General features: G+C 43.2%; 1 protein-coding gene across 1 annotated transcript; it reads right to left on the bottom strand.

Annotated features, from left to right (window-relative positions):
- Positions 1-9,516: 9,516 nt before the first annotated feature.
- On the bottom strand, positions 9,517-13,006 carry LOC121754166 (protein SET DOMAIN GROUP 41). The gene is made up of 4 exons (XM_042149515.1): positions 12,161-13,006; positions 11,964-12,064; positions 10,736-10,834; positions 9,517-10,446 (listed from the first exon to the last, which is right to left on the bottom strand). Exons 1-4 carry the CDS (start codon positions 12,969-12,971, stop codon positions 9,550-9,552), a joined length of 1,908 nt encoding a protein of 635 aa, XP_042005449.1. The 5' UTR covers positions 12,972-13,006; the 3' UTR covers positions 9,517-9,549.
- Positions 13,007-13,776: the final 770 nt, after the last annotated feature.

Genomic DNA, 13,776 nt, shown 5'->3' with positions numbered 1-13,776 from the left:
CAGGGGCCAGTGGAGGACAGCAGCATCCCTATCAGACACCGCCCCCGCTAGCGGGTCGCACGGGACCTCAGAAGGTCAGCGATTATGCCGGCATTCCAGTCATCCGATTGTCTGCAGCAGAGAGAGCGGAGCGGACTAAGAAAGGTCTGTGCTGGTATTGCCCCGAGAAGTGGGTGCCCGGCCACGTCTGTAACAAGACTTTCTTGGCCTACATGGGCGTGGAGAACGAGTTGCTGGAGGACGTTGAAGGGGACCAATCGCCGGAGGAGCTGATCACGACGGACCTGTCGCACCTGTACGCAATGGGTGGGCGTCCGGGTCTGAACTCTTTGATGCTCCAGGGGAAGATTGGAGTGGAGTCGGTGCGGGTGTTAGTGGATACGGGCAGCACCCACGATTTCCTACATCCAAGGGTAGCCGAGAAACTGTGCCTGCCCCTCACCGCGGTACAGCCCTTCCGAGTTTACGTGGGTAATGGCGCGTCGTTGGTATGCTCTTTCGCCAGTGTGGCCACGGAGCTGCGGATCCAAGAGGAGACCTTTGCTGTCACTCTACACATTTTGCCAATTCATGATCTGGAAGTAGTGTTGGGCATGGAGTGGTTGCGCTCCTTGCGGCGGGTGACTAATGATTTCGTGGATGGTACGATCGAGTTCTTGCGCGGGGGTGTACCAGTGTGCCTCAAGGTGGAGCCAGCTGATCCACGCGGAGTGTCCCTTCGGGCTGCTTCTGTACTGATGATGCAAGGGACCGAGGCCCATGCATTTGAGCTAGTCCAGCTCTCGCCGGAGGAGGCCGGTCCGGACGATAATGCGGTATTTCCGCTGGGCCTACCACCGACCGTGTTGACGGTGCTGGAGGAGAACCGGGCGGTCTTTAAATTGCCCACGGGCATGCCACCGGCGCGGGCATTCGACCACAGGATACATTTGCTTCCCAACACGAAGCCCGTGAATGTGCGACCATATCGATATCCGTTCTTCCAGAAAACGGAAATCGAGCGACAGGTGAAAGAGATGTTAGACGCAGGGATCATTCGGAGGAGTCACAGCCCGTTTTCGTCGCCAGTTCTACTGATCAGAAAAAAAGATGAATCGTTCCGCTTTTGTATTGATTACAGGGCTTTAAATGCAGCGACGGTGCCCGACCATTTCCCCATTCCAACCACGGACGAGCTATTCGATGAGTTGGGAGCAGCTCGTGTTTTCACTAAGCTGGACCTGAGGGCGGGTTACCACCAGATCAGGATGCATTCAGAGGATGTGTTCAAGACGGCGTTTAGGACCCATGACGGGCATTTTGAATTCTTGGTGATGTCGTTTGGTCTAACCAATGCGCCGTCAACTTTTCAAGCGGCCATGAACGACATTTTCCGACCACTTCTCCGGCGATCGGTAATTGTGTTCTTCGACGACATCCTGATCTACAGCCCGTCTTTGGAAAGCCACACGGTTCACTTGCGGGAGGTCCTTTCTATCCTTACATCACGTCGTTTTTTTATGAAATTGTCGAAATGCACTTTCTGTTGTGCCACTGTAGATTACTTGGGACATCTTATCGAGGGCGAGAATCTACGCGCGGATCCAACAAAAATAGAGGCGATGGTCGCGTGGCCGATTCCCACGACTATCAAGCAGCTCAGAGGATTTCTGGGGCTTACAGGATATTATAGGTGGTTTATTGCCGGGTATGCGTCGATTGCGTCTCCCTTAACGGAACTCCTTAAACGAGATGCTTTTGAATGGTCACCCAAGGCAGAAGAGAGTTTTGTGGCTCTTAAGGAGGCTATGACCTCGGCCCCAGTTCTTAGATTGCCGAACTTTTCGACCACATTCTACTTGGAGACCGACGCCTCGGATTTTGGTGTGGGCGTCGTACTGCTGCAAGACGGTCACCCCATAGCGTTCTTCAGCAAGAAACTTGGTCCGAGACGGCGTGTGACGTCGACTTATCATAAGGAATTGTACGCAATAGTCGAGGCGGTACAAAAATGGAGGCAATATCTGCTGGGCCGTGAGTTTGTAATTCGGAGTGACCAGAGGAGCCTCAAGGAGCTGTTACAACAGGTGATTCAGACTCCTGATCAGCAGCTGTTTATTCGGAAGCTGATGGGGTATAAGTTCAGGATTGAGTATAAGACAGGCGCGTCTAATAAAGCTGCGGATGCACTGTCACGGCGGGATGAGGAGATAGCCGACATCGAGACCCAGGGCCGACTCTTGACGGCCTTATGTCATCCCATACCCGAGATTCTCGAGATCTTGCACGACGAAAATCGCACGTCCGAAGAACTGCTGGAATTGCATTCGGCGGTCACGTCGGGGACTGCGAGCGGCCGTTTCTCGGTGACCGATGGCCTGCTGTATTTTGATAGGCGTGTGGTGGTGGCCCAGGCGTCGGTAGCAAAGGAGGCTCTCTTGTACGAGCATCACAGTACCCCTATGGCCGGCCATCCGGAGGTCGACCGTACATTCCACCGTCTGGCGGCATCTTTCTTTTGGCGGAATATGCGCAAAGATGTGAAGCGATTCGTCGCCGCCTGTTTCGAGTGTCAGACGACTAAGTATTCAACACAGAGACCGGCGGGCCTGTTACAACCATTACCGATTCCATCACAGGTATGGGAGGATGTTTCTATGGATTTTATCACCTCTCTACCTCAGTCGCGGGGGTATACAACGATCTTAGTAGAGGTGGATCGTCTATCCAAGTATGCGCATTTCGCGCCTCTGCCGGCCCGTTTCGACGCATGGCGTGTCGCCAACCTCTTTGTGGACACGGTGGTTAAACATCATGGCTTTCCGAGGACCTTAGTATCAGACAGGGATCCTTTGTTTTTGAGTGAAGTATGGGCTCACATGTTGAAATTGAGCGGTACTAAACAGCATTTCACGACGGCATATCACCCCCAATCGGATGGACAAACGGAGGTGAGAAATAAGGGTGTAGAGCAGTATTTGAGGACATTCGTCGCGGATCGTCCGGCAAAGTGGGCCAATTTTTTACCGTGGGCAGAACTAGCGCTGAATTGCTTTTATCACGAAGGCCTCGGCACGTCCCCGTTCCACGCGCTCTATGGCCTCGAACCACCGGCCCTCATAGCGACGGCTCCGTCAGCATCTACTCCGCCGGACGTTGCGCGTGACATTCGCGAGCGGGGTGAGCTGCTTGTGACATTACGAAGGAATTTAGAAAAGGCGCAAGCACGTATGCGCACAGCAGCAAATCGTCATAGGAGACATTTGGAGTTTAACGTCGGCGACCGGGTGCTGCTCAAACTACAACAATATCGACAACATTCCGTCGCCCGACCGGTGTCAGCAAAGCTGGGTCGCCGTTTTTATGGTCCCTTCGAGGTGCTGGAACGCATTGGCGAGGTGGCGTATAGGTTGAAATTACCGGAGGGGAGTCGCATTCATAACGTGTTCCACGTAAGCTTGTTTCGCCCGTTTGTGGAGGGGGTTATGGCCGACTTGCCTGCCTTTCCATCCGTCTTCGTGAGGGGATTCCCCATCGCAAGGCCGACACGGCTTAGAGCGAGGAGGACGGTTTTGTGTGACAAGGTGCCTCGGGAGGAGGGTTTGTTGGAGTGGAGCGACGACGGGGGTGTGTCGCCAACTTGGGAACCTATTTCGATGATAGAGCGGCATTTTCCGACGCTCCTTGCGGACAAGGAGCTGGTTAACGGGGGGGAGTTGATACGGACATAGCATCAACCCCGAATGACGGGCCTCCGGCAGAGGAGAGCGAGGCATCAATCCCGAATGACGGACCTCCGATAGAGGAGAGCGAGGCAGGGGAGCTGCTGACGGAAGAGTGCGTAGCAGGGGACGAGACGTTCCAGACAACGGAGGAGGAGACACCAGCAGTGGAGTTGCCGGCGACCAGCGGCCGTCCTAGGAGACAACCCAAGCCGATAGTTCGATATGGGGACTTTGTGTCGCGCTAGAGAAGGAGCACAGAAGACGGCCGGTTATTTTTGCATTAGATTAGTATTATTTATTTTTTAGTATTTTCCTTTAAATAGTATGGATATTTTTATTATTATTTGAGTCGAGCCCAATAAGCTCCTTTCCGGGTTTTCTTGGTGATTCTTTCCCGGATCGCAAAAGAGAGTCGAATCATCTAGGGTCCTTAGATATAAAAGGGAGCAATGTTGTGAATTATCATCAACGAAATACATAATATTTTCCCTACTTTCTTGTTCTTTAAGTTTCTGCAACCCTAATCCGGAGCTGATCTCAAGGAACGCTTGAGACGTCCGCCGCTATCTTGTTCAACGTCGACTACTCGTCGTCGATCCTTACTTGTTGGGGGGAATCACCCTTAACACCTTGTGTCATTCAAGAATATGGACATATTGAATGAGACGAAGGAAGTACTATTATCTTAAAAAACATATTGACTTCTTCCAATAGCAATCACAAATACAATCATAGAAACGTGCATCGTGGATCGATCATAGTAAATAATAATAAAAATATTTTTAATAATTATTTTGTAGAAAAATATAGTCACTATGTTCATGATCCAAGTAGTCAACTCTTACTTGATTAATAATAAAAATATTTTTAATAATTATTTTGTAGAAAAATATAGTCACTATGTTCATGATCCAAGTAGTCAACTCTTACTTGATTAATTTTATTGCAGACAACGGTACAACACTCTTTCGATACATCATACATATTGTCAATGTAGGTAATGGTAAGTCCATTTAATAAACCATTAAAAACTCATACTACTTCATTTAAGCCACTTTTCATGCATTTCAATACTAGAGAATATATATTCCTTTTTACGTCATCACAAAAATTTATATTGCTTAAATAAAATCACTAACAGCATAAATAAAAGGTTCTGTGCATAAAAGGTAACAAAATGAAAAAGAATTTACGAACCATTCTGGATATGCCCCAAAACTACAAACGCGCGACTCCACATAATATATGAGTAAGAGTGACCACAATATGCCGCCGCGACAGTCTACTGCAAGGCGGGCGGGAGCCACGGAGGGGGAGGAACAGCTGCATACGCGGCGGGGTCGGGGCGGAGGCAGCCTATTGTGAGCTGCTAGAGGTCAAAATCATTTTTTCCTTTTTCTAAAAAAAATCTTTAATTTTTATCTAGACCAGTGGTGAAGCCACCTTGGAACAAGGGTACTACTGTACCCCAAATTTCATATTAATTATATATCTGGATGTAATTATTGCCAAGTTGTGCTGTTGGTGCGGTGGTAACTCTCGCCATTTTTCTTCCTAGGTGGCCGTGTTATTTCTTTCAGCCACGTTTTCATAATTTTAACTATTTTTTCAACATTATTGAATCTAATTGACAACATATATATCATTCTATACAACAAATAATGTTTGCACTAGTCTAGTAAGAGTTGTGATCAATATCGAACTAATTTTAAAAACCGAACTAGAGACCAAATCTTATCCACCCATTTTTATAATCTGATCTTGACTTAGTATAATCTTGTGGTCGAATATAATTTACCAATATTTTATTATTTTATTCACAAAATTATAGCTGAAGGGCATTAAAGGAAAGTAACATATTATTTTCCATACACAACGTGATTCTCTGTGTGATCTGCAGCGATTTTTCTCACGATCTTAAATCTCTATCTTCACCTCTCAATATTTCTCAAATTGTGTTGCAATCTTCATCAAATCGTGATTCATCTCTGAATATAAAGCTTGAGATATCTGCTCAACGAAGCCCGACGCGAAGAACTTTGATTACTTCGATTACTTTGAGCATGAGTAATTCTTATTTCTTTTGAAGCTTAGTTTTGAATTTCCATGAGGAACTCAACATCCCAGAGCATGGATGATGTGAAAATTGACAGCATGTTGATGGATTTGAAACTACACCCGCTCATTCGGCAGTTGAAGATGGATCTACCCCTATGACCAATGATGAAGAATGTAATGCTTCAATTATGGATGCTCAAAAAAACCAGATGGCACTCTTTTTGATACAGCTTCATATAAGCTAGAAGAAGAGGACAACTCATTTGATGGTTTATGACTTTTTCGATTAATTTTTTTGGATACCTGATATGTGTTTAACATTGATGATGTGATGAACAATCTCTTTTTGAAACTTGTTGATGAATATTTTTTCAATTTTTTCGTGCATGTAGTATGAACAAATCAATAATGAGGTAACAATGTGGCTGAATGAAGTAATCCGCAAGTTGAATGAAGTACCGTGAACTCAACTGTGTTATATGTATAAGTTTGCGTACAGCTTTAGTTAATATGAACCAAATATCTAGTTGAATGAAGTAATAACATGTTTGAATGAACTTAATTCTGTGTTCAATCAGTCTTCAATCGTCTGCAAATCGGGATGATTTCTTGACTGATCTCATGGGCCTGCTTCGCCGAGTTGGCGTCTGACGAGTTTGAGAACGTCCTCTTGGTTTGGTGGGCTTAGCAGATTCGGACTCAAGTGTGGATTCCCTCTCGACCCGTATCTCGAAGGCCTTAACATCTTCATCGTAGCTAAACTTCCTCCGCCCCACAGTAAGAGTCATATTTAGTGTAGGTACGCGTTTTAAAAAATGTAAAGAATAGCAAATTGAAAAAGCTTTTGGAATATGGACCCACTTTTTTGGACTCTAAAATATGAGTGAAATGAGTCAGTGGAATGTGAAACCTATTATCGTTTATAGTAAAAATAGAAAAACTAATATTTATAGGATTTTCAAAACCTTTCACTTCCTCTTCTTCCAAATCTTTTCATTTCTTTCATTAATCACAAGAACCAAAACAATATTTTCATTTTCTCAACTTTATTGCTTTCATTATTTATTTTGTAAAACTTTACCATTTCCGATTCTCTCATTTATTAAAAAAATAAGAAAAACCTTTCCACTTTATAATTTTATAAATATAGTCATAGTGACATTTTTATTATTATCTCCAAAACTTTTCTTTATATATGTATAGATTTGATTTTTTTTAAGATAAATATAAAGCAAATGACGCAACACATTTTCTTTTTATATATTACTGTCGCGATGTGATAATGTTAAATCTATCGTTTTTTAGCTATTCCCCATGCTGACCATTTGCTCTTTCGTTTCTCTCTCTTTTTAATTGTTCTTTCTTCTCTTTGTAACTTTTAAATTCCATTAAAATTTTGAACGCTTCTTCCACAAGCTACTCATCAACTAGAGGTTGTAGGAGCCTATATATGAATGTAGTTGAGAAGATGACAACTTGATTGTTATGAGTGCATTGACTGGTTGATTGTAAGATGGTATTTGTCCGACCATCCGTAACGCTATCTCTTATTTGTCCCTTAACCGTCTCTTAAATTACTATTCTTGGGCTCCAGTGTACTTTTTACTCCATCTCTTAATTAAGGGACAGAACCTGCAACCCTACATCTTTTATCCGTCTCTTAAATTACTATTCATTCATTTTCATTTTTTATTTTTATTTCCAACAAATTCAATTAATAAAAAACACACTTCATTAAATAAAATAAAATTACAACATAAAATTGTTAAAAAAATAAAAAAACATAATTAAAAATCCTAAAAAATGAAAAATACATAATTTAATTGATTCCGCTCACTCTCACTAAATTCAAAATCTTTAAAGCTCAAAGAAGCAGAAGAACGACGATGATGTGCGTCTACCGGTTGCCAAATTTTGCCCAAATGTGCTCAATTAGATCATCTTGGAGTTGGGCGTGGGCGGTAGAGTCACGTGTCCTTGCTCGAATAGACAACGGTTCTTGTATAGACGGATGTACTCCACTGCGAGGCGGACTACTTGCGGTAGAGCTTTCGGGGGCTTCAGGGTCGAACCAGTTTCCCGCCTCAGGTCCTTCGTCTTGGACAATCATGTTATGCAAGATTATGCACGTATACATGATGTCGACCATACTCTCCATAAACCACGTACGAGCCGGGGCTTTGATAATGTTGAAGTGCGCTTGGAGAACCCCGAACGCCCTCTCCACATCCTTGCGAGCAGCATCCTGCTTCTGCGTAAAAAGAGCCTGCTTTGCGTTCACAGGTCTGCTGCACGTCTTCACGAAGGTTGGCCACTTGGGGTAGATGTCGTTGGCAAGATAGTACCCCATTTTATACCGCCGGTTGTTAGCGATGAAGTTGATGGTCGGCGCTTTACCATCCAAAACTTCGGCGAAGAGGTCGGATTGGTGGAGCACGTTTACGTCGTTGTTCGATCCGGGGACCCCGAAGTACGCATGCCAGATCCATAGCCGGTAGTCGGCAATGGCCTCGAGTATAACGGTGGGGTGGATGCCTTTGTGGCCGCTCGTGTACGACCCCCACCACGCCATAGGGCAATTCTTCCATTGTCAGTGCATGCAATCGACGCTGCCGAGCATCCCAGGGAATCCATGCACTTCTTCGTGAAGGTGGAGCAGAAACTGGCAATCTGTCGTGCTTGGCTTCCGGAGAAATTCGTCAGTGAAGGCTGCTCAGACGCCTTTGCAGAATTGGATCAAGCACAATCTCCCAGTGCTTTCTCCAATGTGGAGGTATTCGTCGAACACATCCGCCGTTTGTCCAGTCGCAAGCTGACGGATTGCTGCAGTACATTTCTGCAGCGTCGTGTGGCTGGGATGGCCGACGGCGTCAAACCTTTATTGGAAGAACTCTTCCCGGGCTGCCAATGTATTTGCGATGTGGAAAAATAGCGGTTTCCGCATGCGGAAACGGCGACGGAAGTAGGTATCTCCCCAAACCGGGTTATCGCAGAAGTAGTCGCGTACTAACCTTGCGGCAGCTTCCTCCCGGTTACGATGGATGTAATTCCGGGAGCGTCTTTGGGGCGGCGCGACTTCCTCCGCCTCCCGACGTCGATCTTCTTCAAATGATTCTTCCATTATTCGACGCATTTGCTAATATGGATCCATTAGATCGATTAACTTTGGGGGAAGAATAAAAGAGTTGATTTGAGATGAAAATTGGAGTGGAAAGTGAGATGAATTGAGAAGAATAGATGTGTGTTTGTGTGTAAAATGAGGATGAAATAGGAGTATTTATAGAGTAAAAAAATTGGGAAAACGGTCGAAAAACAGTAATATTACCGTTTTCGAATTAAAATTTTTTTTTATTAAATAAATCATTTTTTTAAATGATTTATTGCATCAGCGTGACGAAACCCACTCGCCAGCCCGGCGAGTGGGCGTTACGCATCGCGCCCACTGATTACAAACCACTGATTAAATAGAGGGAGTAAAATATTATTTTTTCAAAACAAGTGGTCAAAATTATACTAATATTGAGGTAAGATTAAAGGCGTAGTAACTTTCAGTGGAAACTTTTCCAGATTACAAAAAATTCTCAACAGCTATGGACCAAAATTTCCAGATTAATAACCTTTGATGGGATAGTTGAGATAAAAAGAAATAGTTTCACCAAAATCTTTTTCTACCCATCAAATAGTTTCACTACTAATCACATCACAACTTCTTCAAGTATGAATGAAACAACCATGCATGTTTCTCAAATAACAGTTTTTGAAATTGATTTCCATTTTCCATACCTAATCAGGCTTTCATTATATCATCAAGAGCCCTAAGATAATTCGTTTCGACCGAAAAACCGTAACAGATGCTTAATAACATAGCACCATACCTCAAACAGTGAATGCTCAACAAAATGAGATTCATTTTCACTTCATTACTACATATCTCAACCCGCAACCGAGAGTCGGTATCTGAAACCTCTGAATCTGCTGGAGATTCAAGCCACCTAAGATCAACTGGGTTCTGAATAAACTTCAAAAAATTACTTTCAGAAGAAAGAAAGCTCCATACTTTTGAGGCTATATTCGCAATGCAGTTACACAGCCGACTCTTCATTTCCTCCAACTCCGGCCTAACTGTATTTGCTTCTAAACTATCCACAAGACAACAATCATCACATTCGAGAGTTAGTAAGGTTGATAACTCTATTTGGAATGGTTCCCCATCATCCTTCAAGGATCTTCTAGCAAGATTGAGCAGTGATTCCCCTGCATTTATCCAGAAATTTGCAGCGGCCGTCACAATGGCTGGTTCAGACATGTAAAGGTGGTTGACAACCCCAGCGTGCAACAACGAATATGCAGAACTCATCTTGTCCATTTTGAGAGCTTCAAGTTGACAACTGAGAGCCAATAAATCACTCGCTTGAACTTTATAAGCAGAAGCCAATGCGGTGTAAGCTTGGAGAGAAATATGATGAAAAGGATGGAGCTTCACTTTCTGCGGAAGTTTTGTTTCCTTTGATTCCAGGGACTTGTAACTGTAGTCGTAATCGCAAAGGAAGACTTCAAGCTTTTGACAGCATAATTTTGTGTCACCAAACGAAAGATAGTCAGTAATGGCATCTTCAAAGACGGAGTTTTGCATCACCTTCTCTATTTCGTCATCTGAACTCTCAGGATTGTCCGTAGGGCGTGCCTGCACAGGGAACAAAAGAACAAAGGTCAATAACAGATGGCCATGATCTGATGTTCCAATAAAGCGCCCGTAGCTAGGTTGCCATAATCGGAGGACAGACCAACTAAGGCAAAGAATGAACACGTAATCTTTGGAGTCTAACACATTATGAACAACAGAGAAAATAAGTAACCAACAAACTTTACCATTCATAAATTAAGGTATTAAAAGTAACATATGCGCTCTTACTAATTCAAATTTATTTTTTTCCATGCACATATTCTATTTAGAAATAAAAGTATGACTTTACTTGCAAGGCATAGTCCGCGTAGCTTGTAGGCCAAGCACCACAACGCTTACAGCTGCAGCTGAACCGATGTTTGAACAATAGTTCTGCCTGTCTCATTTCCTGCAGACACCACCAATAGCCAAAAGCAATAAATGGTAGAACAAAAGGGGGGCATCATTGGAGGAGAAGGAGAAGGAAAATGTGCCATCTTAAGGAACAGTTTAGCATTAATCAGAAACCTTATACACTGGATAACACGCTCTGTTTTAGTTTTTCCAACATTTCCCTCAAATCATCACTAAGCCCTTCACAACTTTACCCAGTCTCCATATCATCTAACAATAGAAAGGCAAAATCGACTAATTTATCCAGAATTTCTCCATTTATTTGCAGTTCTCTATGGGGTCATTGCTCCGCATGTTGGTCTCCCCATGTGAAACCAGTTGGTTCCGTGGTTTTAGAATTCAGCTAATCCCATGCACTCCATCTCCATCATTGCATATGTCAATATAGAGTAAAGAGGAAAAGGCATGACCAGAAGAAGTGTGTGAAAAAAAGTAAATTTATCTAATTGCGGGATTATCACTTTTCTTTTTTCAATTGATTCCAGAAAGCTCTTGAGAAAAATGCAGGGTCTGGTCAAAATACGCTTTCCTTATAGAGGATAATACAAAAGTCCATTTCAATCCACTACCGGAATGGGTTTTGGAGCTTATTTTTTGTGTTAAGCAGAGGAGAGCAGTAGAAAGAGCAAACTAAAGGAGATAATAAGCCTTTATTCATTTCATAAAGGAATAGAGCCAGAAAGATTTGATGCAGTCAGTCCATCCACACTATTAAAACTATAAAGACAGATTCTGTCTATCTTCTACAAGGGCTAATCCACCGGTAAGCAACAGAGTTCCTACAGCTAAGGAGTCATGAGCATTACGTTCATGCATAACTTCCATACCAAGGTTAGCACGGTTGATGATATCAGCCCAAGTATTAATTACACGCCTTGACTATCAACTACAGATTGGTTGAAACTGAAACCATTTAGGTTGAATGCTCATTCTGAGCTAGAGCAAATGAGGAAGCAACTACTCATAAAGTTTAAGCAAAACATAAACTATCTTGGTTCTTCAACCATAATAAAAGCACAGAAAAGAATATAGGAGTGTGAAAAAAAAAAGTTATTTAGCAAACAAGACATCACATGTAAGCAAGGAACACAACCAAAATCAAAACATCAGAATCATGTCCAAACCTTAGGCTGTAACAAATCAGTGTATGCAATAGTAACCTCTTCACCTTTGCAAATAGACTTTACACTTCGAACTACAAGTGTTGGGCCATAACCATATCTGTCTAAATCATCATAAATAAACTCACATCACTTCCTCTTCCTGAGCAAGACAAACAAATATTGAATTCATTCTCCACCACATTATTAACACAGAATACCTTGAACATGATATCTCAAACCATCACCATTTCTGCCGCTGCAGCTGACATCTATGGAGGTGGCCGGAGCAATCCTCAGAGGCAGCCGCTCGACGTTCGCGGGCCCCACCGAGAACCGGTAGCAAGAATTCGGAGAACAACTGTGATTGATCCAGGAAAATGCAGCATCGTAAACAGCAATCCCTAAGCAACATCCGCTCTTTTCTTGAACCTCAACTGCATTGGTCATTACCAAACACAGAACCATCTCTTCTAACGCAAAGCCCTCTGAATTTACATCTTTGCCCCTCGCCATGGCCATCATTTCCGCCCCCTCTCTAATCCTCTTCAAACTTTCGTCGTAATCATGATCATCAATTTGGGTTTTCTTGACCAAATTCTCGCGATTGGTCATCAAACCGGCGATTCTCTCCAAACAACAAAGGGATTGGGATTCATTTTTTGTTCCAACAAACGATGATTGAGGGGTAAAGGTGCAATCTTGCGGAAGGTTCTGGAAAATATGAGCGAGGCGGAGGGAGAGGCGGAGGTCGGAGGAGGAGTCCGACGAGGAATGGGGAGAGTTGGAGAGGAGGTGGTGTTCGCCGGAGGAGGAATGGAGGGCGGAATCGGCGGCGGAGCAGCTGAGGGAACAGTAGAGAGGAGTGGGAGCATTATCGGCAAAAGGGGAGAAGGGGTGGCGAGGAAGGGTGGAGAAGCAGGCGGAGCAATGGGAGGTGAGGGCGGAGTGGTGGAGGACGGCGGCGAGAGGGCGGAGGGGTGGGGTGAGGTCTTCGCCTATGCCGATATCTTGGATTGCTTTCATCTCCATTTTTAGACGTTATAACAAATTTGTGAAATTGTTAATTGGGCCCAAAATATGTAGAGTTAATTGGTGAAATCATTGTCTTGTTGAATAAGTACTTGAAAAATAATGGAATATAATAGAAACTGGATTGTAAAAAATAATGGAATATGGGTTACTTTCACATATACTATTAGATTTATAATAAAATATGAGGAGAATAAATTAGTGAAATGTGAGATTAATTATCAAGTAGTAAAAAGTAGTATGTGCTACAAGTATTGGTGGACAGACTATAAAGAAAACAAATGACAAGTAATGAGCCTGAGAAAGTACAATACGAAAGAGACACGTGACTTGTAGATGCGTTTTTGAAAGACATGCGAGAGCATCTTGTGTCTTTGAAAATATGCATATAGGAAATGCTTCTCTATAAAAATAAAAAGATAAAATAGAGCCAGCAGTAGAGGAGCAGCAGAAGAGTGAATAAATGTTGAGCTCGAATCCATTAAAGAGAAATTTTCTATATGCTAAGATAAAAGAATGAAAATGGTAATATAATTTTAAAAAGTGTAACGTATTTTTTCTAAATTAATTCAATTTTCTATACATAAAGATAAAAAATGGTTTTCTAAATGCTAAAATTAAATAGTAAAAAAAAGCTCAGTAAAGGATTCAAACCCAGTTGGGCTCGATTGAAGACATTTAATCATGCACTGCTTGCGCTACTAACTTCTCGTTTTCCTCGTGGCGTTTTTCTGATATGCGTCTTTTCCAGTGCGTGAGATGTGTTGCGTGTTTCTTAGGGCACCCGCAACGCTGTACCGTTGCG

Source organism: Salvia splendens, chromosome 11, assembly GCF_004379255.2.
Source record: "Salvia splendens isolate huo1 chromosome 11, SspV2, whole genome shotgun sequence".
In the NCBI taxonomy this organism is placed as follows: domain Eukaryota; kingdom Viridiplantae; phylum Streptophyta; class Magnoliopsida; order Lamiales; family Lamiaceae; genus Salvia; species Salvia splendens.
The sequence above is the reverse complement of the archived record's forward strand: the minus strand, read 5'-3'. Positions and strand labels throughout refer to the sequence as shown.

Bases quoted from the DNA above. Each gene is read 5' to 3' on its own strand.
- LOC121754166 (XM_042149515.1), bottom strand. From the start codon at position 12,971: ATGGAGATGAAAGCAATCCAAGATATCGGCATAGGCGAAGACCTCACC. The intron at 12,065-12,160 runs GTATTCTGTGTT...ATGATGATTTAG, and splicing joins TTTGAGATATCATGTTCAAG to ACAGATATGGTTATGGCCCA. The intron at 10,835-11,963 runs GTTTGGACATGA...TGGTGTCTGCAG, and splicing joins CTGATTTGTTACAGCCTAAG to GAAATGAGACAGGCAGAACT.